Genomic DNA, 27,365 nt, shown 5'->3' on the forward strand with positions numbered 1-27,365 from the left:
TCCCACTGGCACACATGGGTCATGCGTTGATGCTCTCCTTATCTGACCTCTGACTTAGGAAGTAGTATGTGACCAACCAAGACCAGTTCCAGAAATAAGATTCAGTCTTGGTTTGGGAAAAGACCTCTTTTAGTTCTTAAAGAACTGAATATTTTTAAAGACTGTAGTGTGCTCAGTTCTTGGTTGGAGTGATCTTTTTCTCTTCTTTTTCTCTCTTTTTCAGACTTTGTCTTTTGCTTTGGCTGACAAAACCAAGGCCAAAATCATTTTAGCAAATGACCCAGATGCTGATAGACTTGCTGTGGCAGAAAAGCAAGAAAGGTACAATAAATTGTGATTACCTGCATGATGTGTGATATAGTGTCAGTCAGATGTTTCTAGAGGGACCGGATGTATTGGGAAATGTTTCCCAATTATCTTGCAAATGATCATCTCACTGAACCTCTGTCAGATCCTCTGACATAGAGCAAGTACCAGTCCAGCGGCCACAGGTTCAGCAAGCATAATGTAGGGTCAGCCAGCCCCGCGTGTATTTGGTATTGAACTTTGGTATTGAACTTACTTGTTACCATCCCTCTTTTATCATCACTTTTATCATAATTAATGACTCAGTGCCTAATGAGGGCAAAGTACTTTGTTTGGTGCTGACTTTAAAGTTCAGCACTTGACAAAGGTTTGGTGAGGAGCCAGACCTTCAATGCCATGTTGAATCCCAAAGAAAGACAATGCCAAAGAATGCTCAAACTACCGCACAATTGCACTCATCTCACATGCTAGTAAAGTAATGCTTCAAATTCTCCAAGGCAGGCTTCAGCAATATGTGAACCATGAACTTCCAGATGTTCAAACTGGTTTTAGAAAAGGCAGAGAGGAACCAGAGATCAAATGGCCAACATATGCTGGATCATCGAAAAAGCAAGAGAGTTCTAGAAAAACATCTATTTCTGCTTTATTGACTGTGCCAAAGCCTTTGACTGTGTGGATCACAATCAACTGTGGAAAATTCTTCAAGAGATGGGAATACCAGACCACCTGACGTGCCTCTTGAGAAACCTGTATGCAGGTCAGGAAGCAACAGTTAGAACTGGACATGGAACAACAAATTGGTTCCAAATAGGAAAAGGAGTACGTCAAGGCTGTATATTGTCATCCTGCTTATTTAGCTTATATGCAGAGTACATCATGAGAAATGATGGGCTGGAAGAAGCACAAGCTAGAATCAAGATTGCCGGGAGAAATATCAATAACCTCAGATATGCAGATGACACTACCCTTATGGCAGAAAGTAAAGAAGAGCTAAAGAGCCCCTTGATGAAAGTGAAAGTGGAGAGTGAAAAAGTTGGCTTAAAGCTCAACATTCAGAAAACGAAGATCATGGCATCTGGTCCCATCACTTCATGGGAAATAGATGGGGAAACAGTGGCTGACTTTTATTTTTCTGGGCTCCAAAATCACTGCAATTGCTGTTGCAGCCATGAAATAAAAAGACGCTTACTCCTTGGAAGGAAAGTTACCACCAACCTAGATAGCATATTGAAAAGCAGAGACATTACTTTACCAACAAAGGTCCATCTAGTAAAGGCTATGGTTTTTCCTATGGTCATGTATGGATGTAAGAGTTGGACTATAAAAAAAGCTGAGTGCCGAAGAATTGATGGTTTTGAACTGTGGTGTTGGAGAAGACTCTTGAGAGTCCCTTGGACTGCAAGGAGATCCAACCAGTCCATCCTATAGGAGATCAGCCCTGGGTGTTCATTGGAAGAACTGATGTTGAAGCTGAAACTCCAATCCTTTGGCCACCTCATGCGAAGAGCTGACTCATTTGAAAAGACCCTGATGCTGGGAAAGATTAAGGGCAGGAGGAGACGGGGATGACAGAGGATGAGACGGTTGGATGGCATCACCAACTCGATGGACATGGGTTTGAGTGAACTCTGGGAGTTGGTGATGGACAGAGAGGCCTGGCGTGCTGCGGTTCATGGGGTTGCAAAGAGTCGGACACGGCTGGGCGACTAAACTGACTGAATGGAGACCAGAGAGCATGCCTGTGGGGTGCTGCAGTGCTTGAGATAAGTGTGACTATAGAGTTTGTACAGAGCAGTGATGGATTAGGAGGAAAGTTGAAAGGTACACAGCCTCCAGCATGTGTGATGTTTGGGGGACAGTTTGGTGCTGCCAAAGGTTTAGGACCTTCAGTTATGACAAAACAGGTTCAATTCTGTGTCAGTTTTTAGAAATTTAAGTTGAGGTGCTATATGATCAAATGTGAGGCATGCTTGTAACCACCTTGACTTCACAAAGTGATAGTTGCAGGCCTGTTCTCTGGTGTCCAGACTGTGCTAGAACTGTGCTGAATCTTAAGGAATGCTAAGCTCTCTCTCAGAATCTGCAGTGCTGAGCAAAAAATTGAAATATATGAGCTATTATACTTTGGGGGGCATCTTGCCAGCATGTATCTGTTATGTTTAAAACCAAAGCCTTTGCTGAAGACTGAAATAAAAGCATTTCTGTGTCATCGCTGACATACTTAGAGTTTTCAAAGATAGGGTGTTTGTCTAGGCAAACTGGCTGAGACACGGTAGCTGCTCAGATGTTTGTGCAGTGGTAGCCACACTTCTGTTATGTGAACAAGAGTAATAAGAACAACAACAAGAAAGATTAGGGAGAACAGTCCTGCAGAGGCCCCTTGGAGCCTTGTTTGGCTTAATTGTTCTGTCCATATTTGTCACTTACAATTAAGCACTCTCTTAAGATCACTGTCATGCATAGGTGGTTTTTTCTTTCAGTGGCGAATGGAAAGTGTTTTCAGGCAATGAGTTGGGAGCCCTCCTGGGCTGGTGGCTCTTTACTTCTTGGAAAGAAAAGAACCAAGATCACAGCGCCCTTCAAAACTTATACATGTTGTCCAGCACTGTCTCTTCCAAAATCCTGCGAGCCATTGCCTTGAAGGAGGGCTTTCACTTTGAGGTATAGTGTTTGTGAGACTTTCCCCTTTCCCTTTCTTTTGCTCTGGAGAAAGTCTAAGGCATTTCTCTCTCTCTTGGATTATCCTTTTAGGAAACATTAACTGGCTTTAAGTGGATGGGAAATCGAGCCAAACAGCTGATAGACCAGGGGAAAAATGTCTTATTTGCATTTGAAGAAGCTATTGGTAAGAGTTGAGCACCATGATCATGTGATCAGTTAATTTATAGAATGCGCATAAACGGGCAAAGATTTGGATTTGGGCTCAAAGATTAACAGTGAAACAGAAGCATGCAGTTTGCTTTTCTTCTGTGACCCTCTGCAAATGCTGAACTGTCCAACCCCAGAGTTGGCATCACAGCTTTTTTTTTAGCAGAAAACAATATCTCACAAATAAGCCATTCATGTAAGGAAGTGAATCCTCTCCCCTAATGACTGTGAATAGTGATGTTTTGTACTTGGCTGTAGTAGCTTAAGAAATCCTCCTACTTGGGGAGCTGTAGTATTTCCTCACTGTGGTGTTGCTATCTAGGTCACATATAGTTCACTGCCCGTTAGAGAGTGCCCTGCAGAGATATGTCCAGAAGAAAGGAGAAGCCACAGTTGTAGGACTTCCATCAGAGTGGTTATCACCTGAAAGAACCAGCCAGGATAATGGGAAAACACTTGTCTTAAATAATCACTATAAATGAGCGAAAAGGAGAGCCAGCAATAGAAATGTGAAATGCAAATGTTTGTGCTGGGGATATTTTAGCTGTTTATTTAGTAAAAGTTACTATGTGTATGCTAAGTTGCTTCAGTTGTGTCCAACTCTTTGCATCCGTATGGACCATAGCCCACCAGGCTCCTCTGTCCATGGGATCCTCTAGGCAAGAATACTGGAGTGGGTTGTCATGCCCTCCTCCAGGGGATCTTATTGACCCAGGGATTGAACCTTCATCTCTTATGTCTCCTGTATTAGCAGGTGATTTCTTTACCACTAGTGCTACCTGGGAAGCCCAAAAATTTGTTTATCAAATATTTATTGCTTATCAATTACACACTGACCCTGAAGGAAATGGATGAACTGATGTTAGCCTGTAGTAGTTTATATAAGTGAGGTTAGTAACCACACAAAAGAATATAGGCTCACTGTCAAGGTGAATCATGTACTGGCAAAAATTATGGGAATTCAGAGAAGATAGAATAAGCATTGACTTGAGCAATTAGAAACAATTTTGTGTGAGCTGAAGGGCTAGACCTGGAAAATGAGGACAGTTTGTCTAGAAGGGAGACTGTCCTTACAGGTTATTCAACAAATACTTCCTCTTTTTGTTACTTTTTTTTTTTTTTTTAAATCATAGTTGAGGGCTTCCCTGCTTATTTAACTTATATTCAGAGTACATCATGAGAAATGATGGGCTGGATGAAGCACAAGCTGGAATCAAGATTGCAGGGAGAAATATCAATAACCTCAGATATGCAGATGACACCACCCTTATGGCAGAAAGCAAAGAACTAAAGAGCCTCTTGATGGAAGTGAAAGAGGAGAGTGAAAAAGTTGGCTTAAAACTCAACATTCAGAAAACTAAGATCATGGCATCTGGTCCCATCACTTCATGGCAAATAGATGAGGAAATAGTGGCTGACTTTATTTTGGGGGGCTCCAAAACCACTGCAGATGGTGACTGCAGCCATGAAATTGAAAGGTGCTTACTACTTGGAAGAAAAGTTGTGACCAACCTAGACAGCATGTTAAAAAGTAGAGACATTACTTTGCCAACAAAGGTCCATCTAGTCAAAGCTGTGGTTTTTCCAGTAGTCATGTATGGATATGAGAGTTGGACTATAAAGAAAGCTGAGCACCAAAGAATTGATGCTTTTGAACTGTGGTGTTGGAAAAGACTCTTGAGTGTCTCTTGGACTGCAAGGAGATCCAACCAGTCCATCCTAGAGGAAATCAGTCCTGAATATTCATTAGAAGGACTGATGCTAAAGCTGAAACTCTAATACTTAGGCCACCTGATGTGAAGAACTGACTCATTTGAAAAGACCCTGATGCTGGGAAGATTGAAGGCAGGAGAAGGGGATGACAGAGGGTGAGATGGTTGGATGGCATCACCGACTCAATGGACATGAGTTTGAGTAAGCTCCGGGAGTTGGTGATAGACAGGGAAGCCTGGCGTACTGCAGTCCATGGAATCACAAAGAGTTGGACACGACTGAGCGACTGAACTGAACTGAACTGAGGGCTTCCCAGGTGGCACTAGTGGTAAAGAACCTGCCTGCCAGTGCAGGAGACCTAAGAGATGAGGGCTCGATCCCTGGGTTAAATAGATCCCCTGGAGGGCATGGCAACCCATTCTAGTATTCTTTCCTGGAGAATACCATGGACAGATAAGCCTTGTGGGATACAGTCCATGCGGTTGCAAAGAGTTGGACACAACTGAGCATCTGAGCGCATCCATATTATATTAGTTTCAGGTTTACAACATAGTGATTCAATATTTTTATAGACTATACTTCATTTATAGTTATTATAAAATATTGGCTAGACTATTTGTGTTGTACAATGCATCCTTATATATCATTTATTTTATACATAATAGTTTGTACTCAACAAATACTTCGTGAAGGCCCACTAGGCACTGGGCTAGATTCCTAAATACAATGGTGGTGAATGAGAATCATTTACATCCTTGACAACCTCTCATGCAGTAGGCAGGATGCATATAGATGTGTGTATCCGCAGTGTGTAAAAGGACCCAATCCTTAGGACATGTGTATACTCGTATTTCTGCAGGATATATGTGCTGCCCTTTCGTGCTGGACAAAGATGGAGTCAGCGCTGCTGTCATAACTGCAGAGTTGGCCAGCTTTCTAGCAACCAAGAATTTGTCTTTGTCTCAGCAGCTAAAAGCCATCTATGTTGAGTAAGTTTCTATTGACTATTTAATTGAAGTAATTTTTTTTTAATCAGTTCAGGTGTACAACACAATGATTCAGTGTATGTCTATACTGTGAAATGATCACAGGAGACGGAGTTAACATGCATCCGCACACAGGAATATTTTTTACTGTTTTGCTCTCTTCTTGTGCATGGGGTACTCATATTCTTTCTGATGCTCTTGCTTTAGTTATGAATTCTATTTCTTATGAAAACTAAATAAGAGATCACCTTTTCCTTTTGGTACTTAAGCAGTTAATAGTAATTACCATTTGTGATGACGTTAATCCTTCATAAATGAGAACATTAGTTGCAGAAATGGCTGAGGGAAGAATGTGATTTTTTAAATGTCCAGTGTTGAAAAACACTAAATGTGTTCATTAAACATCTGTTTAGTCTTTGTAGCAATTACTTATTTCTGCCTTTCTAGTGCAAAAACAACCAGATACAAGGTAATGGGCATGACGTGGCTATATTCCAATGATAAAACTTTTACTTACAAATAGAGACTGAGGGCCACACAGCAGGGCAGTGATTCCTGGGGTAGACCTCTTTATTTAATGCTGAATTATTCCTTTGAAATTAGGCATGGCTGTTTGTTTTAGAATATACTGTTTAATAGATACATGTTCAGTGTTCACTGTGCACAATTATTTGTTCCTCATTTGCATGTAACCATGTTTGTATTGATAGGTATGGCTACCATATCACCAGAGCTTCGTATTTTATCTGCCATGATCAAGAAACTATTAAACAATTATTTGAAAACCTTAGAAACTATGATGGGAAGAGTAATTATCCAAAAACTTGTGGCAGATTTGAGATTTCTCACGTTAGGGACCTTACAACTGGCTATGATGATAATGAACCTGATAAAAAAGCTGTGAGTAATTTTTTTTATCATTTAAAGTCTTTTCTATTTACTTTTTCACTATGCTTTGAATAGTTCAACCTATTTAATCATATAATTAATTGAAGCTGATTTTAGGCATTACTATGAATAAGCTATTAAAATACAGAGATAATTTTAAAACATGAGCTAAAACTACAGGGATTCTCAGCCCATGCCATCTTTGAACACAGCAGGAGCAGGAAATCGATACAGTCGGCTCTCGGCATCTTAGGCACATCATAAACACCGAGGGTCAACCTACTACACTAGTGTATATAATGGACTTAAGCATCTGTGGATTTTAGTATCTGCAGGGGATCCTGGCACCCTCCATGGGTGCTGAGGGATGACTATACTCAGAAGTGTAAGACCTGCCTGTGGTTAGAAGCTAATTGGTGATGCTCTGGGTAGAATCTGGGTCTTCTGATCGCAAATCCGGCTTTTCCTCTCTTTCAGCAGTTGAACTTGAAAAAACATCAGAATCACCTGGTGGCCAGGTTAAAACTGAGTGCTGCAGCCCACCCCTTATTTGCCTTTCTAATAAGTGCCCTGCTGATGCTGATGTTACTCGTCCAGCCTTGAGAACTACTGTTAGCTTCCTCCTTAGTTTTACCCTATTCTCTGACGGAGTTGTTGGGGCTTCCCTGGTGGCTCAGATGGTAAAGAATCCACCTGCAGTGTGGGATACCCATGTTCAATCCCTGGGTCGGGAAGATCCCCTGGAGAAAGGAAGGGCTACCCACTCCAGTATACTTGCTTGGAGAATTCCATGGACAGAGGAATGTGGCGGGCTATAGTCCATGGGGTTGCACAGAGTTGCACATGACTGAGCAACTAACACTAATTCATTCATTCATATGGGAGTTGTTAGCTATAGCACATGAGTTCAAATTCTTCCTACCATGTGGATCCCCGACTGGAGTCCAAAGAAGGCACAAATATGGCAGAAGATAGTATTGCTAACTATGGCAAGTGGGTAGGGGAAGAAGAGTAGGAATATCCGTATGAGATGCTGGACATTTGCTTTAATATTCTCCTTTTTATATTTTTTAATTTACATTTGCACACAATATGTTTTTAAAAGGCAAATAGTATTAAAGGGTTATGAAGAAACTTGACGGTTCCACCTCCTACCATTTCATTGCCGTGTGTCAAGAAAACCACCTTCCCTCTTAGTTGTTTCTCATGGTTCTAAATAACATGCTCATGTGGTGATGCTTTGACTTATCGGTGTCAGGCTTTATTAATTTTCTATGATGGAGATTGGAGGAGGAAATGGCAACCCACTCCAGTATTCTTGCCTGGAAAATCGCATGGACAGAAGAGCCTGGCAAGCTATAGTCCATAGGGTTGCAAAGAGTTGCACACTACTCTAGCGACTTAACAACATGATGGAAATAGGGATTTAGTTCTTAGAGTGCAGCATTCACAACTCTTCTCCCGTGTCCTTGCAGTACAGTTGTACCACAGGTTTTGGCAACATCAGATTCCAAGCTTGTATTGTGATGACTAGTAACTATTGTTTTCTGCTTAGCTAAGTGGTGTACTTTGCTTAGGTTCCCCTTACATTGTATAAAGGATTATTTTTTTTCTGTAATTAATAACTGCTTTGTTCTTTTATTTGCATGGATTTCTATGTATTCCTCACCAATTCTTCCCACATCCTTCAAATAGCTTTCAGTAGGGTTTTCTCGGAGAAGGCAATGGCACCCCACTCCAGTACTCTTGCCTGGAAAATCCCATGGATGGAGGAGCCTGGTGGGCTGCAGTCCATGGGGTCACTAAGAGTCAGACACGACTGAGCGACTTCACTTTCATGCGTTGGAGAAGGAAATGGCAACCCACTCCAGTATTCTTGCCTGGAGAATCCCAGGAACGGGGGAGCCTGGCAGGGGGCCGTCTATGGGGTCGCACAGAGTTGGACACAACTGAAGCGACGCAGCAGCAGCAGCAGCAGCAGCAGCAGCAGCAGCAGCAGCAGGGTTTTCTACCTAGTCCAATGATTCCCTGCTTCTGTTGGTTCCATCTTGTTTCCAAAGGCCTCCCTCCTGGCCCCTTTCTCTGGGGAGGGCCCACTGTTCTCTGGGTTGAATGCCCAGCTGTCATCCTGGGGATGCTCTTCACTACTCTCTGGGGTTATGTCCCTTGCTCCTGGACCCCTTTTTATAATTAGCTTCCTAAATCACATTTTCTAGTATCTTCCTAAGAAGAAGTGAATAGAGGTAAATTTTTAGAGGTGTTTAGGTCTGAAAATGTCTTGCTCTACCCACACACTTTATTGACTCACAGTTTTGAAAGCATTGCTCCATGTTTGTCAAGCTGTGGAGCATCCATCATTCATTTCTTCAGGGAATAGTTGGAACCTGCTGTGTGCTGCATCCAGGGATAAGGATGCCATACCCATTCAGTCCTTTCTGTGCAATTTTTTTTTTCTCTGTGGAAAGTATTAGGAACATTCCACTAAACCTTGGGTTCAGAATTCCAGTGATAAGCTTTTAGTATGGGCTTCCTTTCTTTCATTTTCTGGACACTTGGTTGGTCTTTGTTGGCCTTTGGAGTCATTTCTTTCTGTGCTGAGAAACTCTTGATTTTTTTCAAAGAAGGGGGCTGGATGGTTGTTTTCCAAATAACCTTTTCCCTTGAATTTTCTGTTCTCCCCTTCTTGACAAGTCCTTCTTGACAAGTTCTTAGACGCTGACCCTCCTGGAGTGATGTTCTGCTTTCCGCGTTTCTCTCTTCCCATTGTCCATCTGTGTCTTCCTTTCCTACTTTTTGGAGAGATTACCTCAACATTAAATGTCTGCTTCTTTGAACATTTCAGCTCTTTTTCCTCTATTAAAAGTAATATCTTGTTTCGTGTATATCTTATCTCTATTAAGGATATTAATTGCAGCTTTTTTTAAATGTAGATCTTTCTTCCTATGAATTGTCTTTATTTCCTTCAAAGTCTTCTGGGGACGCATCGCTGTCACCCTAGTCTCCTGCCTAAGGGTAATAAGCTGGGATGCTGAGTCCCTGGAAGTGTTGGAGAGGTCCATGGGACCTGGGAGGAGAGGTGCTAGTGTTCAGTGTGGGGACTTTGAGTTACTCTGTTTTCTCCATGCTCTGCCTTCCATGATGCCCAGTGTCCCCCAGCTTCTAAGCTCTTCTGTTTCAGTTATACCAGAGATTTAAGCCATCTCCTGGTGAGGTGGTTTGTTGACCACATGGGCAGAAGTTGAGGATCTGGGAGGATCCAATAGCTCCTTTCAGATGCTCCCTCTGTCTGCCCTTGCCTCATGCCTGCCCTTTGCAGTACCTGGTGCCCCGGTTAGTGAGCTTTGCTCTGCAGAGTGTCCTGACTCAGTTCTTGTCTGCCCCTCTGTTGTAGGCGCCCCCTGGTCATTGTCCTGTGTTCCAGCAGGTCCCTTCCACCTCTTCATCTGGTTTCTGTCTGCCACGATTGGTTGGCAAACCCCTCAACAGCTGCTGCCGCTTTGCCCTTGTGTGCTTTTTTATTTTAATACTTCGGTCACGTTAGTAGAGTTTGAAGAGCAGTCAGCCATGATACATATACCAGAAGCTTTCGAAAGTGAAATAAGCCTATTTCATTGTTTTGTGGGGTTTTGTAATGCATTATTAATCGGTTTAAAGCAATTTCTTGTGAAAGGGTGTGTTTCAATTTTAGAAAAACTTTTAGTAGCTTGAATAAAACTATAGAGGTAAAAAGTAGTATACAAAGTTACTTTATTTTCACAAATGGCCTTCTTATTATTTATTTCATTTATACCTAGTATATTTTCTGACTTCCTCAAATGTGTTCTTCGTTTTTTTGCATTTACTTTCTTGCTTATTTGAGGAAAAATATTAGTTAGGTAAAAAACAACTTACGTTGCTACTTACTAATAAATGTATAACATGACAATTAATTCCTAGATTCTCCCGACTAGTAAAAGCAGCCAGATGATCACCTTTAGCTTTGCTAATGGAGGCGTGGCCACCATGCGGACCAGTGGGACAGAGCCCAAAATCAAGTACTATTTGGAACTGTGCGCCCCCCCTGGAAATAGGTATGGACGGCAGCAGCTGTAGCGTTTATTCCTTAAACTTCCTAAATGCTCTGCAGACACTAAGTAAAATAGCTCATCTGTCCAGTGTGTAGTTTAGTAAGAATGTTGTTTCAGAACCTGCAGCAATATTATGATTTTAATAGCTTTTGAAGTGTCGAGGAACAGGAGTGCTTTCTTCCTATTTATTTCCTTCTAAAATTTCCCTGTATGGGAAAACTTCTTAATTTCAGTAATATTAATAAAATTTCCTTTTTCTAGTACTTTTTATTTGAGGCTGGCACCAGTGACTTTTTCTCCATGTCCCTGGTACAAATGAATTAAAATCCATTAATGAATTAATGGATTAAATTAATGAAATTAATGAAATCCATCCAGTCAATTACAAATCCATTCAACAAATATCTTTGAGCATCCATTGTGTAAATCATGCTGGGTTTGGGGGCAGATAAAGAGCCACAGCAGAAAGTGTCCTCACCACCAAAGAGCTGATAGTCTAGTAGCTTCAAGGTAATGTTTTGTGACCTTGTAAAAGGTTTGGACTATAAAGAAAGCTGAGTGCCAAAGAATTGATGCCTTTGCATTGTTTGTTGGAAAAGACTCTTGAGAGTCCCCTGGACTGCAAGGAGATCAAACCAGTCAATCCTAAAGGAAATCAGTCCTGAATATTCATTGGAAGGACTGATCCTGAAGCTGAAACTCCAATACTTTGGCCACCTGCTGCAAAGAACTGACTAACTGGAAAAGATCCTGATGCTGGGAAAAATTGAAAGCAGGAGGAGAGGGGTTGACAGAGGATGAGATGGTTGGATAGCATCACCTACTTGACAGACATGAGTTTGAGTAAGCTCCAGGAATTGGTGATGGATAGGGAAGCCCGGCGTGCTGCAATCCATGGGGTCGCAAAGATTGGAGACAACTGAGCGACTGAACTGAAAGGGTTTGAGTCACTCAGTTTCCAACACCTGTACCATTTGGAACTGTATCAGCCATGGTACATGTAGCTAGCACATGTAAATGTAATATTACACATTTAACAGTCGCTTAGCTTTCACTTCTCTATTCAGAATACAGTTCAAAATCAGGAAAGTTTTTTTAAAGTGAATTAAGTCAGTGCTATCCAACAGAAATAAAATACGAGCCACATATGCAATTTGAAATTTCAGTTCAGTTCCGCATTTGCACCAGCCATATTGCAAGTACACCATAGCCACGTGTTACTAGTGGCTGCCGTAGTGGACAGCATAAGTCTGTCTAGGTGGTAATGGCACATACACCCCAGAGCATTGATCAGAGGGTTTTTCTGGCTTGTGAACCAAATTTCCATTATGTGGAAATAAGAGCAAAGGAAATTTTCTGAGCATCCTAAATTAGCCAGCCAATGACAGATTAAATGCAGCAGGTTAGAGGGGCTGGGGAAGATTTGTTGCAGTTGGACTTGCCTTAATCAGGGAGAAGTGAGTGCTGACAGCAAAGCAAGAAATAGTAAAACAAAACTATAAACCTTGAGTACAAGAACTCAGAATATTCACCTGTCGGGGAGTTTATCATAAAGGAAATAGCAAGCTACATCCAAATGAGCCTTGAATCTTCTGAATAATTCTCGTTTCTCATTCTTACTTAGTGTTTCCATATTTCTGTGACTCACTGTTTTGAAAACAACTGAACATTGAGTCCAATTTAAAGATGTATATTCAGGGAATTTCCCTGGCGATCCTACAGTTAAAACTGCACTTCTGCTGCAGGAGGTTCAAGTTTGATCCCTGGTTGGGTAGCTAAGATCCCACGTGCCATGCAGCATGGACAAAAATTTTAAAAAACAAAAAAATCTATTTTCTCTGTATATTTATCTTTTCCTTTTCATTATCCTGTGAAAATACATGTAATTTTTTTTTAAACTTTCTTTTATAATAACAATACAAGTTACTACTCAAGGATCTGTGGTATTTACATTTTTCACATGGCTTATTGAGTGGACTTAAATTCAAATATTAGTTTCCAAATTGCTGAAGATACTTGAAAGTTTGCCGTTTTATTATCATCATTGAGAAATGTCTAATTATAAGTCTGTTTAATCTATTAACAACCCTCCAATTGTTTGCACATAAATGAGTATCTTCCACATGCTTAAAATCGTGATTTCAATAAAGAGATCTAGTTCCCTAGATTTTTGTTTATACTTTAGTTGTGACCTTTTGTTCCTAAAGTAAAATTAAAAAGATAAACAGAGGGTCTGAGTTCTTGGTAACTGACCAGTAGGCCCACTAGGAGGCTCCCCATCTCTTCCATCCTGGGAAAGCCTTACACACGAGGCTTCAGCCAAGCTCCCAATAGTTTGAAGACAGACAGGATCAGAAAACTGGGACATTAGTCCATAGATATGATGTCTAGACTCAAGCAAGGCATCAACATACCTATCACAACAGCCATAAAGCCATGGCTAAGGTTTCCTTATTTTCTGATAATGCTAAATATTATCAATATATTTTACATCATGAATTCTATTCATTTGTAGAATTCCACAACCCACTAACTCTTTAGAATTGAAAATCTTTTTTCAAATACAAGTACTATTTTTAAAATTTTTTGTTGGGATTGATGCCTTTGTTTTTTTTTTATTATTATTATTGTTTTGGGGGGATGGGGTTTGGCCATGCCACATGACTTGTGAGATCTTAGTTCCATGACCAGGGTTTGAATCTGCACCCTCGCCAGTCAAAGCACAGAGTCCTAAACCACTGGACCACCAGTGAATTCCCTTGATGTCTTTAGTTTTGTCCAACTTTTTATTTTGAAAAATTTCAAACCTATAGAAATGCAGAATAGTGTAGTGAATAAGCACATACTCCTCATATAGACTAGGGGTTGGGAAACTTTCTGTGAAGAGCCAAAGAGTAACTATTCTAGGGTTTACAGACCACACAATCCTTGTTACAACCATGCAGCTCTACTGTTGTGGATGGAAAGCACCCACAGACGTAAAAGAGCGGTCCTGGCTGTTTCTGATAAAACTACTCAAACAGGCCAAAAGCCATAGTTTGCCTACCCCAACCTAGTCTCAGCAGTCGCTAATGTTTGGTGATATTTGCTCTCAAATTTTTCTCAGCCATTTGAAAATAAGTTGCAGACTTTAATACTCATCTCCTAAGAACAAAGAACCTCTCTTACTGTCTCCAAAATTAGGTAATAATTATGTCAAGCAGGGTTCTAACAGATAAACCAAACCAGCAGGAGATACATAGTAAATTAAATTCATTGATGAGTTTTAGTTTAACGGATATTGTTTAAAAAAAAAAAACGCAGTAATTATTAGTCAGTGTGCCTTCCTGAGAACTGTTATTTTCCTCAAAGCACATTTTTGGAGAAGGAAAAAAAGACTTGTGTAATTCATATGTATTTATGAAGCATAATTACTTTGTATGTTACCAATGGGGATAAAAATAATTATAATGATAGCTACATTTATTGAGGTTTTTGGGCCAGGTTGTGCTAATTGCTTTATATAATTTATCTCAATCTATACAACAACTCTCTTGAGAGGATAGTCTTTTATTTCAGTTTTACAAGTGAGGAGTCTGAGCCTTTGAAAGGTCAAGTCACTCACCCAAGGGCCCAGAGCTAGTAAGTAATAGAGCCAGAATTACTGTTTGTAATAAAATGGATTGTCTTAGTTGTACTGGTTAACTGTTAACAATGCAAGGATGATCTTAACTAATTACAAAGATTGCCCATTTTGTTAAAGATGGTCAGGTATAAAGTATTGAAAGTTTGAATTGAGGGATTTAAATTTCTTTTATTGAACTTCTTGGTTTTAAATACAGTAATTCACATCAGCTAGTAGCCTGATACATAAGCCTGACACATAAATTAGACACATGTCTAATTATAAGTCTGCTTTATCTATTAATCAACCCTCCAATTGTTTGCACATAAATGAATATTTTTCACTTGCTTAAAATCTTGATTTCATTAAAGAGATCTAGTTCCCTAGATTTTTGTTTATACTTTAGTTGTGACTTTTTTGTTCCCAAAGTAAAATTAAAAAGATTTGGAGTCTGAGTTCCTGGTGCATGACCAGCAGGCCTACCAGGAGGCTCATCATCTCTTCCATCCTGGGAAGGCTTTATACATGAGGCTTCAGCCAAGCTCCCAATAGTTTGAAGCATATAGGATCAGGAACATTCATGTCCTGCAAGACCAAGGACTTGCAGGAGATATCTTATAACAGTTCAACTGAAATAAATGAAAAATACTCATTTACGTGCAAACAATTGGAGGGCTGATTAATAGATAAAACAGACTTATAATTAGACACGTGTCTAATTTATGTGTCAGGCTTATGTATCAGGCTACTAGCTGATGTGAGTTGCTGTATTTAAAACCAAGAAGTTCAATAAATGACAACTGGAGTCACAAAAGTTTTCTCTGCACTGTTAGGTGTGGACCCTGCAGAACTTTTAGGGACGCTAGGCTACAGATTGTGTGTTTTGAAAATTCTTATGGGACTTCCCTGGTGGCCCAGTGGTTAAGACTCTGCACTTCCAGTGCAGGGGGCAGAGGTTCAATCCTTGGTCAGGGAACTAAGATCCCACATGCCTCACATGGCCAAAGGAAAAAAAAATTCTTATGAGAAGTGCAAAGGTGTGGTTTTGTTTATAGTAGAGACCCTGAGGAAGCCTTTGGGAAAAATAATGAATATTGTCTCATGGGCTTTTTATCCACGCCACAGATGTGTTCCCATGCTTAAGTAACTAGAGTTCTGTCTGATTTAACTCTTCACTTAAGAGTAAATATCAGTGTTGCTTGATATTGGGAGTCTTTAAAACATGCTCCAAAATAATCCACTGACCTGAAATTTCTTTCCCCCTTGTTTTGCAGTGATCCCGAGCAGCTGAAGAAAGAACTGGAAGAACTAGTTAGTGCTATTGAAGAGCATTTTTTCCAGCCACAAAAGTATAACCTCCAGCCAAAAGGAGAGTAGACCATCCCAGCCTCAAGCATAATTACATTTACCTACAACTAAGCTGAACTTGATTTCTTAAGCAATGTTTTTGAGGGCCAAATAATTTAAAGTATTGCTACAAGTATTTTATTTTTTAATAGACCTGCATTCCTCCTTATTTTATGTTTGAATTTTAAGGGAAATAAAGAAAGATGGCCCAATCTAACAAACCAACATTCCTCTTAAAAGGCTGAGCCTGGACATCATCTGAATTTAAAAAATGAAGCCTTTAAAAATAACCTTCAAAAAACATGTTGTGATTAATAAGCTTTCATCAGAATAAATACCAAATATGTTTGTCCTCTAAAATTCATTTTATATGTAAGTGAAACAGCCATAAAGCCTATACAGTTACTAAATTCTGGGCTATCATATCTAAGCTAGCCACTTTTATATATGTATATATTTGCATTTCTAGCAAGTCCTTATGAGATAAATGAATAGAGCAAATGTTGTGTTTTAGGGAAAATACAAATCACAGGAACCTGTAAAATGGAGCAAAAGATATTTTAAAAAGGTGAAGTTTTTTGATCTAAAACTTTACTTCTAATTATGCACCATTATACACTATGTAGGTGGTAGAAAAAAACAGCTTAACCATCTTTGTGTGGTGTGTGTTCATTTCCTTTTTTAAAATCTTGAATCAAACAGTTGGTTATTTGACACTTGCAAAGTAGATTATTGTAATTTTTTTTGCTTTAGTACATTTAAATGTAATCTTGGTCCTAAAGTAGCAAGGGTTATAAGCAATAACTTCATGACTGATCTTGGTTTTTTTTTGTTTTTTTGCCTTGTTTTTATGTGATCACAATCTAAAACCAGATGTTTTCAGGTTCATTATTTGATCTGTGCCTCCTCATCACTGATGGCCTTATAACCTTCTAAAATGACTCCCAGCAAATACCATGACCAAGGACCAAACTGTTCTTTATATACTTTATATATTTTGTGTGATTCTTTTATTTTTAAAGCAAATGATTGCCTACTATTCTTAAATGGTTATTAGCCATTTCAGAACAATGAAAAATTACAGTTCTGTTGTCAGTCATGTTTCTAATGTGAAGGAAAGAATATCTGTATATCCTCACAATAACATAGTTTGTCCCCTACCAGCACTCTTAAACGTACAATATTCCGTATATTCTATCAGCTGCTTCATTGTAGAAGCAATATTTATTTTTGTTTGATAATGTTTTCTAGTCTTAAACTGTACTCTGGAAAAAAGAAATTTTAGATCTGAGTACATAAATAGTACTCCATCACAGAGCTTGTCTCTGGAAATGTGAAGGTAATTTAAGATCTAGTCCTGCTTAATGGAGCTCAGGGTCCAATTGGAGGGCTAATAAGTAACCATTGAGTACAGTATTTACACATTCTATGACTGAGTTATTTGCAAAGTACTCAAGAGTTGAGAATTGTGAGAAAGGAATTCATTCTGCCCAGAGGAGGCTTCACCTTCAGGAGCAAGTAGCAGCTGAAGATAGAGAAGGAAGTCTTCCAGGCAGAGCACAGCAAGAGCAGAAGTGTGGAGGCGCTGGGGTGTGTGTGGTTGGGGTGGGGGTGGGGGTTAAAACAGAACCCGGATATAAATTTCAGTACCTGCCCCAGTTCTCCCCATGAGCAATGAGTGAGTGATTCAGTTGGAACTAGAGGAGATCCTCCTCTAATTCCAAGTATCTCTTGACTTTTTCTTGGTGTTATGAGATGCAGGGTAGCAATGTGCGGTGCATAAAACTTGCAACATAAGGCCCCTGCATTCTAGTCTGGTCCACTGGGAACCAGCTCTGTGACCTTGGTCAGGTCACTTAGCCTCCCAAAGTCTCTATTTTGTTATTTTTTACTACTTTGTTATTTTTTTAGGGCAGTTCTAGGTTCACAGAAAAAATTGAGAGGAAGATACAGAGATGTCTCATACCCACCTTGCCCTGATGCATGCCAGCCTCCCCCATTCTCAACACCCCCCACCAGAGTGGTACATTTGTTACCATCAGTGAACCTAAATTAATGCATCATTATCATCTGAACTGTGGAAACAAGAAAAAGATCAGTGAAGGAGTGAGGAATAGTAGGCAGAGCACAGAGGATTTTTATGGCAGTAAAAAAATTTTTCTGTATTGATACTGTAATAGTGAATACATGTCATTATACATACATTTGTCCTAATCCATAGAATGTACAAAACCAAAAGTGAATACTAATGTAAACTATGGACTTGGGGTGATAATTTTGTCATTTTTAAAATAAAGAGATTTTACTAAATGGTCTCTGAGGTCATTTCATGTTGCAGGTCTTTATATAAAAATCCATTAAGGGCACCATCAGCAATAATAAATCATCAGTAGTTCTCTTTGGAAGAATGCTTAACTAGCCCTCTTAAAAGACCTAACATCTGAGATGGGGGAAAACATTTTGTACCACAGAGACAGGCAGCCTGAGGTTCCTATCCCGCCTAAACTTATAGCCTGGAGCAAGGGTGGGGGTGCTGAAATCAGGTATGAGAAAGGCAGAACTGGGTGACATGCAGATGTCGGGAAACACCTGCGTGCTCTGCAGGGGTGGAAGGCAGAAATGGGGGCTGAGCGCTGTGTAGCAGTCCGCTCTGTCTGAGCGTGCTTGGGGAAGACAGTACAATTTGGTGTAGGGATGGCAGTCCGTCTTCTCTTGGTGCCTGGAAAGAACAAATCCCAAGTGTAGTCCAATAATCTGACTTGGAGGAGGAAATGCAGGCCAACTGTTTGGGTTTTTTCTTCGTGGTGTTTCTGAAATCAAGAGACCTTTATTCTCTCCCATAAGAAACATTGTCATTACCTCTCATTAATTTGTCTCATTGATTTAATTCTATCATCATGCTATTAAAGGAAAGTATTATTATTTCTTGACACTGGAAACATGGTTTTAAAAAGAAGTAATGAAGCAAATGCATGTGTGTTACTTTAAAGAGATTTTGAGAGGATGGTATCTAAATCGTATTTATAATATCTACTTCCTCAGAGCTATTTGTGTATTCGTTATATGTTCACTGATTGAGTCATGCTTGAATTTTGCTATGAGCCAGGCACTTTTCTGGATAGTGATAATAAGCTTGCATTTGTGGCCTCAAGTAGTCTAGCCGAGGAAATCCATATGGACCCACATGATTGCTGCGTTGCAATAGTCAAGGGATTGAATTATGGGCAAACAGTTCTGTGATATCCCCTTTTGGCCTTGTCTTTTTCAAGAACGTCAAATTCAAACTCCTAACATTTTTGTTCAAAATAGTTTGACTCTGGGAGGCTGTTTGCATGCCATTTCCCTGCATCATCCCTCTGTCCTGTTCTTGCTACCAACACACTTTGTGTTGAGTAACTCTATTGAAAGCAAGATGTCACACTCTAGGCAGATGGGAAGCAAGAATTAAAATAACGCTCCTTCTAGAGACTTCCCCATGTAAGCTGCTGCTGCTGCCGCTGCTAAGTCACTACAGTCTTATCCGACTCTGTGTGACCCCATGGACTGCAGCCTACCAGGCTCCTCCACCCATGGGATTTTCCAGGCAAGAGTACTGGAGTGGGTTGCCATTGCCTTCTCTGCCCCACGTAAGCACAGGGCAGTAACTACTCAGATTCACTGGAGGACAAAGGTGGCTGTCTGGAGAGATGAGTCCCTCCAACATAAGCACATGGTGACCAGGGTGGAGAGCAGTGTTGGGGAACCTCGTTCCTCTTGGCCTGGCTTACTTGTGTGGGTCCGTGAAATTAAAATTTTCGAAACACGGACCACTTCCCATTTGTGTCCAAAGAAAGCCACTTTTGGTGTTTGCCGCGAACCTGGTCCATAACGGACTCAGGCACTCAGAGCCAAGATTTGGCTCCAGGTCAAATAATCATTTGGAACCATTTCAAAGCAGCATTGTGCAACTTCCAAAGGAAAGTTACAGCTGCAGTTTACAGAGATGATGAGACCTGATTGTGTCCTTCAAATACATTGTTCTGAACTATTTCACCTTAGCTATTTTCCTTAAATCTCTAGGTGGCAAGAATGAAATGTAGCTCCATAGCTGATAAGTGTTCCTAAAACAAAAGTAAACTTTAGGTGGAGGCTTGAGCTAACTTGAGATAACTTCTTTGCTGGTCCAGCAGGCTTCCTTATTTTTTCCTTCTGAACCCTAAGTCGGTTCATTCCCTGAGGTGGAATCATCCATTCTCTGCCCTCTGAAAGTGTCTATATGCTCAAAGCTGTAATTGTCCTAAGTGCAGGACTACAAACTTTTCTCCCAAGTTCCAATCCTATATTACCACCTGCCTCCTTGGGCTCTTCTACTCAGATGCCCTCAAATTAGATCAGTGTAGCCAACTCCAAATCTGTTTTTCCTCTTCAGTTAGTTCCTCAGATCCCCAGATTCAGTTAGTTCCTCCAGTCTAATCTGTACACAGCCACCTCAAAATACCTGCCTGGAGTCTGGTGATTTTAACATGTGACTTGCCCCCTTTCCTTTTCAAACTTATGGAAAATCTCAAATGTGTACAAAGAATCATACAATGAGCCTCCCAATGCCCATCACCCAGCTGTAGCAAATCAGGGCCAGTCCCATTGCATTGAAATCTCCCTCTTGCCCTGTCTCTCTACAGGACAATTCTAAAGCAGATCCCAGACCTATCTTTGTATCTGTAATTATTTCAGTATATATCTATAAAAGATAAGGACACACTGACTCACATGTACACACACACACATACCACCATATTACTTTTGTGACACTTTAAAATGTTTACAACTCCTTAATATCATCAATTACGTAGTCAATGTGCAAACCAGTCATTTGTCTCATATGTACTTTTTAGTCTTTGCTTGAAAAAAAAGTATGTTATTTGCTCAGTTGTGTCTGACTCCTTGCAACCCCATGGACTATAGTAGCCCACCAGTCTCCTCTGTCCATGAGATTCTCCAGGCAAGAATACTGGAGAGGGTAGCCATTCCCTTCTCCAGGGGATCTTCCTGACCCAGGGGTTGAACCCATATCTCCAGCATCTCCTGCATTGCAGGCAGAGTCTTTACCATCTGAGCCACCAGGAAAGCCTCTCTTTGTTGGAATCAGGGTTCGAATAGTATCCACTTATTGCATTTGCTTAAGGTCTCTTAAAATATCTTTTAATTTATAAATTCTTCATCCTTTTTTTTTTCTTTTTAAATCTATTCCAAACTGAATGATTTGTCCCATAGGGTTTCCCACATGGTGAATTCTGCTAACTGCCTCCTCATTGTGTGTTTAACATGTTTCTTTGTGCCCTACAGGTCATGTAAGGCGGTAGGGAAGATGGAGAAGCTTGATCTGATTCAGGTGTGATTTTTGTGGAACTTGGGGGCCAGGGTAACTGAGGTGAATGTAAAGCTTATGCTGCCTGCTGTGCTGTGAGCAATACAGTCCTTTGCCTCTGACTCACCAGCCTCACATGTCTTCTACTTGTATCCATGAACCCGTGAAAGGCTAACTCATTAGCTTGCAAACAGATAAATTTCTCAGACTCTTCACAGTTCATAACAATAAGAAGAGGGAAGTTGTACTACCAAATATTAAGATTTATTATAAAGATACAGTAATACTTTTGGCAGAGAGATGAACAGATAAACTAACGGAAGGAAATATCAAATAATCACATGTATGTAGAAGAAATTGGTATGTGACCAACGTGGCATCGTAAGTCTATCTGCAAGGGGAAGCCACTGAGCTAAAAACTCTGAAACAATTAACTATCCAGATGGAAGAACTAAAATTAGATCCCTACCTCAAACCATATCCAAAGCCATATGGAAAATTAACTTGTAGTTGGATTCAAGATCTAAATGTGAACACTTAAACATTCTGAGAAGAAATTCATAACATTGTAAATCAACTATACTTCTATTAGATAAATATTTTTTAAAACTACCTGTTGCAGGCTAAAAAAAATTCAGAAGAAATTAATTGTAGGAGATTGCCTCTATGATATCATGGTAGAGAAGGATTTCTTAAAGGAGGAATTAAAAACACAAACCATAAAGCAAGAGTCAACCACATTTGTATAATAAAAGCCATTATAAATAGAGTTAAAAGACAACCCACAGTTTGGGAGAAGATATTTGTAACTCTTCTAAAAAAATTGGTGGTGAGCTTTTATGTTACTTTTATTAACTTTGAATCCCACACAACTTGGGAGCGTAAATCCATTTTATGCACTCATGTGACACTGATTTGGAATTTTGATCAAGAACGCACTCTCCTCACCTGTGATCCCCAGCCCATCTCCCATCTCCACCCAGCGCATCAAGCAAACTACACGTTTCTCTGATTCTGGATCAGAGAGTATACATTTTTTTCTGGTTTCCTTTTCACAGAGGCACAGTCCTTTACAGATGTCTTGGGCACTGGGATTAAGATAGGACACCACGAATAAGAACAAGAAACTAGAAAAAAGGACCCAATAAAACTATTAGAGGAAAAAAATAAAAAACAAAACCGGGTTAGTTCCAACTCCCTGCCTCCTACCAGTCCAGAGCCACATTTCCAAGCACCCGTGCGTGGTGTGTGTGTGTGTGATATGTTATACCTCAGCCCTCGAGACCCACACCAGGTCTCATACCTCCCTCAGGCCATAGGTCCCCAGTGGTTGCTTTCTGGTTTTCTCAGTCTATGAAGGACAATTTTTTTAACATGTAGGAAATATATTTTATTTAGAATTCAACTATACATTTAAAAACAAAATGCTTTTTATCTAGCACTAATGTCTATTTGACTATGCCAAAGCCTTTGACTGTGTGGATCACAATAAACTGTGGAAAATTCTGACAGAGATGGGAATACCAGACCACCTAACCTGCCTCTTGAGAAACCTATATGCAGGTCAGGAAGCAACAGTTAGAACTGGACATGGAACAACAGACTGGTTCCAAATAGGAAAAGGAGTACATCAAGGCTGTATATTGTCACCCTGCTTATTTAACTTCTATGCAGACTACATCATGAGAAACGCTGGACTGGAAGAAGCACAAGCTGGAATCAAGATTGCCAGGAGAAATATTAATAACCTCAGATATGCAGATGACACCACCCTTATGGCAGAAAGTGAAGAGGAACTAAAAGCCTCTTGATGAAAGTGAAAGAGGAGAGTGAAAAAGTTGGCTTAAAGCTCAACATTCAGAAAACAAAGATCATGACATCTACTCCATCATTTCATGGGAAATAGATGGGGAAATAGTGGAAACAGTGTCAGACTTTATTTTGGGGGGCTCCAAAATCACTGCAGATGGTGACTGCAGCCATGAAATTAAAAGACACTTACTCCTTGGAAGGAAAGTTACCACCAACCTAGATAGCATATTCAAAAGCAGAGACATTACTTTGCCAACAAAGGTCCATCTAGTCAAGGCTATGGTTTTTCCCAGTAGTCATGTATGGATGTGAGAGTTGGACTGTGAAGAAAGCTGAGTGCCGAAGAATTGATGCTTTTGAACTGTGGTGTTGGAGAAGACTCTTGAGAGTCCCTTGGACTGCAAGAAGATCCAACCAGTCCATTCTAAAGGAGATCAGTCCTGGGTGTTCTTTGGAAGGAAACTCCAATACTTTGGCCACCTCATGAGTTGACTCATTGGAAAAGACTTTGATGCTGGGAGGGATTGGGGGCAGGGGGGAAGGGGACGACAGAGAATGAGATGGCTAGATGGCATCACTGACTCGATGGATGTGAGTCTGAGTGAACTCCGGGAGTTGGTGATGGACAGGGAGGCCTGGCGTGCTGTAATTTATGGGGTCGCAAAGAGTCGGACACGACTGAGCAACTGAACTGAACTGAATGTCTGTTTGAGTTGCGAGCCTCCTGCACACTTTCTCGCTCCACATGATGCCAGAACTGGCCCAGCCCTGGCTGGGCTTTCCTGTGCACCCCACTACCACCCAACAAAATCTCATTAAGAGGGAACAGGGCCCAGTGGAATTTTGAAAGACTTTTAAGTTGTAAAATTTTAACTTGAAAAATGTTACTGGCTTTGAAGACACTTTCCAGTCCTTGCTTGAAAAACTTTGACCATTTAAAAGGGAAAAATGTTTCCGACTTTGTCTTTATAGCAATCATTTACACTGCTTCTGAAGCAACATAAATGCTGAATTCCTGCAGTCTGAATTTCCAAAAAGATTGTGGTTACTTGAAATAGCCTATTAGGTTAGTATCCTGTTCTCCCTACAGAGAGATGAAAGAGAAAAGAAAACTGATAAGGCCAGATAGGAAAATAAAGCAGAGAAATTAGAACACTGAAATATAACAATATGGCAGCTCTGCTACACACCAGACTCTAAGTACTTTACTTTTGAGCTATGTGCTGTGCTCAGTTGCATGACTCTTTGCGACCCCAGGGACTATAACCTGCCTGGCTCCTCTGTCCATGGAATTTTCCAGGTAAGAACACTGGAACGGGTTGCCATTTCCTACTCCAGGGGATCTTCCCAACCTGGGGATCAAACCCTTGTGTTTCCCACACTGCACCAACTGGAAAGCCCTTTACTAACTCGAATTCTGTTGACAACATTATAAGGTAAGTACAGTTATTTTTATTTTCACCTCATAGGTGGAAACACTGAGAACCAAAATAAGTCAGTTAAGTAATTTGTCTAAGTTTACAAAGCTAGGTGGTGATCCATGGCTGCCTGAGGCTGATCACTGTGACAGGAATGGGGTCTTCCTTCAGAAGAACATTCAAACCTAAAGAAACTTCTGTGGTTATGGAATGTTAAAGGGTAATTTAACACATATTTGTGGAGTCTTGTCGCTGGTTATAGGAAGAAATGAATTGTGAAACAGTAGACATTGAGGTCCACGTGTGATCTTGTAGCATGCCAAGCGCAAATGAGTTTTTGAAGCCCAGGATGGGTAACATGACACTAAGGAAATACAACTCGAAAGAATCTCTCTGGATACTAAGAATAGTTGTTATCTTAACACACGCTGTATTAATCTTGGAGAACTCGTGGAATATGGAAAATTGCCAGGAAATATAAATTTGGAAAGTACATTACCCCCTGCATTAGTTAGCTTTTGCTTCATATGAAACCACCTCAAAAATGAGTGACTTAAGGCAAGAGCCGTTGGATTAGCCTATCTGGCCTCTTTCTTCTGTCTCTCCCTGCCCTTTGGGGAGACACTTTGGGAACCAACATTGCTGAATCAATGCCCTTCAGTTCCCTGGTCTTCTCATCTCTATTAAAATTGTGTTCTCAAAGATGAGGGCCTTCTAACTTCCCCATTTCCCCACGTTCTCTTTGACTTCCCAAGAGCTCTTAGCCTGAGATCAAAGTTTCTCCAGTGATTCTGTGCGTAGAATGCAGAGAGTCAGTGAACTTGGACAGAAAACAAGAAACATTTTTAAAATTACTTCTAGAAGCTCTGACCAAGATTTAGGTTTTCTTCTAATTATAAATGAAGGCAACAAACCACAACAGTGTCATCAATAGAAATGATGCGACTTTGTCATCAATAGAAATCCCCTATGTTTTACATTTCAGCTGCCACAGGTGTCTCAGACTATCATTCATACTCATTACTACAAAACCATGGTAGTTATTAGACCCTATTCGACCCGCGGTCAGATTTTGTTATTCAGTATGCTAATAATGAAGCACATATAAACCCCTTACCCAATATATGGTTTGCAAATGTTTCCCCTTTCCTTAGGGAGGATTTTTGTTGTGTTGATTGTTTCCTTTGAGGGAATTTTTAGTCTGACATAGTAATTCTTACATTTTTAAATGATTGGGAAAAAATGTTTTAAGAAGAATAGTTCCTGAAATGTAAAAATTCATGCAATTCCAACGGCAGTGCCCTTACTCACTAGAACACAACTATATTCATTTGCTTACATGTTCTTATGGCTACTTTTGCACTACAATGACAAAGCTGAAAGTTGGGACAGAGAAGGAATAACCTGCAAAGGCTAAATTATTTACTAAATGGGCTTTCAAGAAAGTTTGTTGACCATGAATTAGAAGAGCATAAGGGTCCTGATGCTGGGAGAGATTGGGGGCAGGAGGAGAAGGGGACGACAGAGGATGAGATGGCTAGATGGCATCACCGACTTGATGGACTTGAGTCTGAGTGAACTCCAGGAATTGGTGATGGACAGGGAGGCCTGGCGTGCTGCGATTCATGGGGTCGCAGAGTCGGACACGACTGAGCGACTGAACTAATCTGAACTGAAGGGTCCTGAAGACCGGGATGACATCTCATATTTGCTTGTATCACTTCAGTGCCTAGTCCAAGTCCAGAGAAAGAATCACTAATGAACAAATCTCTCTGCTGGTTGATTCTTCTAAGCCTTTTGGGGTACATACCTGCCAATCTTGGAATCTTGGTAAATTCTCCCTCTTAGTTTTTTCTCTAAGCTTCAATTTTAAGGACTTAAGTTTCTTTCCTTTGAATAACAGGAAAACTTCATCTTACATTTTATATTTAGCAACAGGAAAATGAGAAGAGGGCTGAATGTCTCTAGTTCAGCTCTACTGTTAAAGGAAATTACTAAGTAATGAAGCAAGCTCCCACTATAATGTTGTTGCACAATAGGAATTACTAGGCGACAGAAAAAAGTGATCAAAAGGAGACTACCCTGCATCACATTTCTTCAGTATGCACTGATAAGGGGAAACCTTGACTCAGTTCAGTGGACATTCCCCCAAGCTAAAGGGAAGGGGTCAGAAGAACCCAGCAGAAGCTCAGTCCTCCCAGAGAACATCTTTCATCAAGGAAGGTTATTCTGAAAGCCAGGGAAATAACCAGGCTCTCCTTATATCTTCTTAAACCACACAACTCTTGTACACTACTGCCCTCAAAAACAGTCATTTAAAAGCCAGTAAAATTATATGGGGTCTTCCTCAGTGGCTCAGTGGTAAAGAATCCACCTGCAATAACAGAAGACTTAGGTTCAATCCCGATCCCCTGGAGAAGGAAACGGCAGCCCACTCCAGTATTCCTGTCTGGGAAATCTCATGGACAGAGGAGCTTGATAGGCTACTTTGCCAGGGTGGCAAAGAGTCAGACGTGACTTAGTGACTGAGCAATGACAACAATATGGTACAAAGTAAGAAAATTAGACTTGGAGGTAGAACATCTAGGTTAAAATTCCAATTTTCCTCCCACAGCTTTCTGCCTTCAGTTCAGTTCAGTCGCTCAGTCGTGTCCGACTCTTTGCGACCCCATGAATTGCAGCACGCCAGGCCTCCCTGTCCATCACCAACTCCTGGAGTTCACTCAGACTCACGTCCATCGAGTTGGTGATGCCATCTAGCCATCTCATCCTCTGTTGTCCCCTTCTCCTCCTGCCCGCAATCCCTCCCAGCATCAAAGTCTTTTCCAATGAGTCAACTCTTCTCATGAGGTGGCCAAAGTACTGGAGTTTCAGCTTTAGCATCATTCCTTCCAAAGAAATCCCAGGGCTGATCTCCTTCAGAATGGACTGGCTGGATCTCCTTGCAGTCCAAGGGACTCTCAAGAGGCTTCTCCAACACCACAGTTCAAAAGCATCAATTCTTCGGCGCTC

General features: G+C 40.6%; 1 protein-coding gene across 2 annotated transcripts in view; it reads left to right on the forward strand.

Annotated features, from left to right (window-relative positions):
* Positions 1-18,089, forward strand: part of PGM2 (phosphoglucomutase 2) — a 38,050-nt gene extending 19,961 nt beyond the window's left edge. For both annotated transcript variants that reach the window (XM_015096436.4, XM_012179795.5), the window contains 7 exons: positions 224-321; positions 2,787-2,967; positions 3,058-3,151; positions 5,747-5,876; positions 6,584-6,773; positions 10,698-10,831; positions 15,707-18,089. In XM_015096436.4, coding sequence (XP_014951922.2) covers positions 224-321; positions 2,787-2,967; positions 3,058-3,151; positions 5,747-5,876; positions 6,584-6,773; positions 10,698-10,831; positions 15,707-15,809 — 930 coding nt within the window. In that variant the 3' untranslated portion in view covers positions 15,810-18,089. The remainder of the gene's footprint in view (positions 1-223; positions 322-2,786; positions 2,968-3,057; positions 3,152-5,746; positions 5,877-6,583; positions 6,774-10,697; positions 10,832-15,706) is intronic.
* Positions 18,090-27,365: the final 9,276 nt, after the last annotated feature.

Source organism: Ovis aries, chromosome 6 (assembly GCF_016772045.2).
Source record: "Ovis aries strain OAR_USU_Benz2616 breed Rambouillet chromosome 6, ARS-UI_Ramb_v3.0, whole genome shotgun sequence".
Taxonomy (NCBI): domain Eukaryota; kingdom Metazoa; phylum Chordata; class Mammalia; order Artiodactyla; family Bovidae; genus Ovis; species Ovis aries.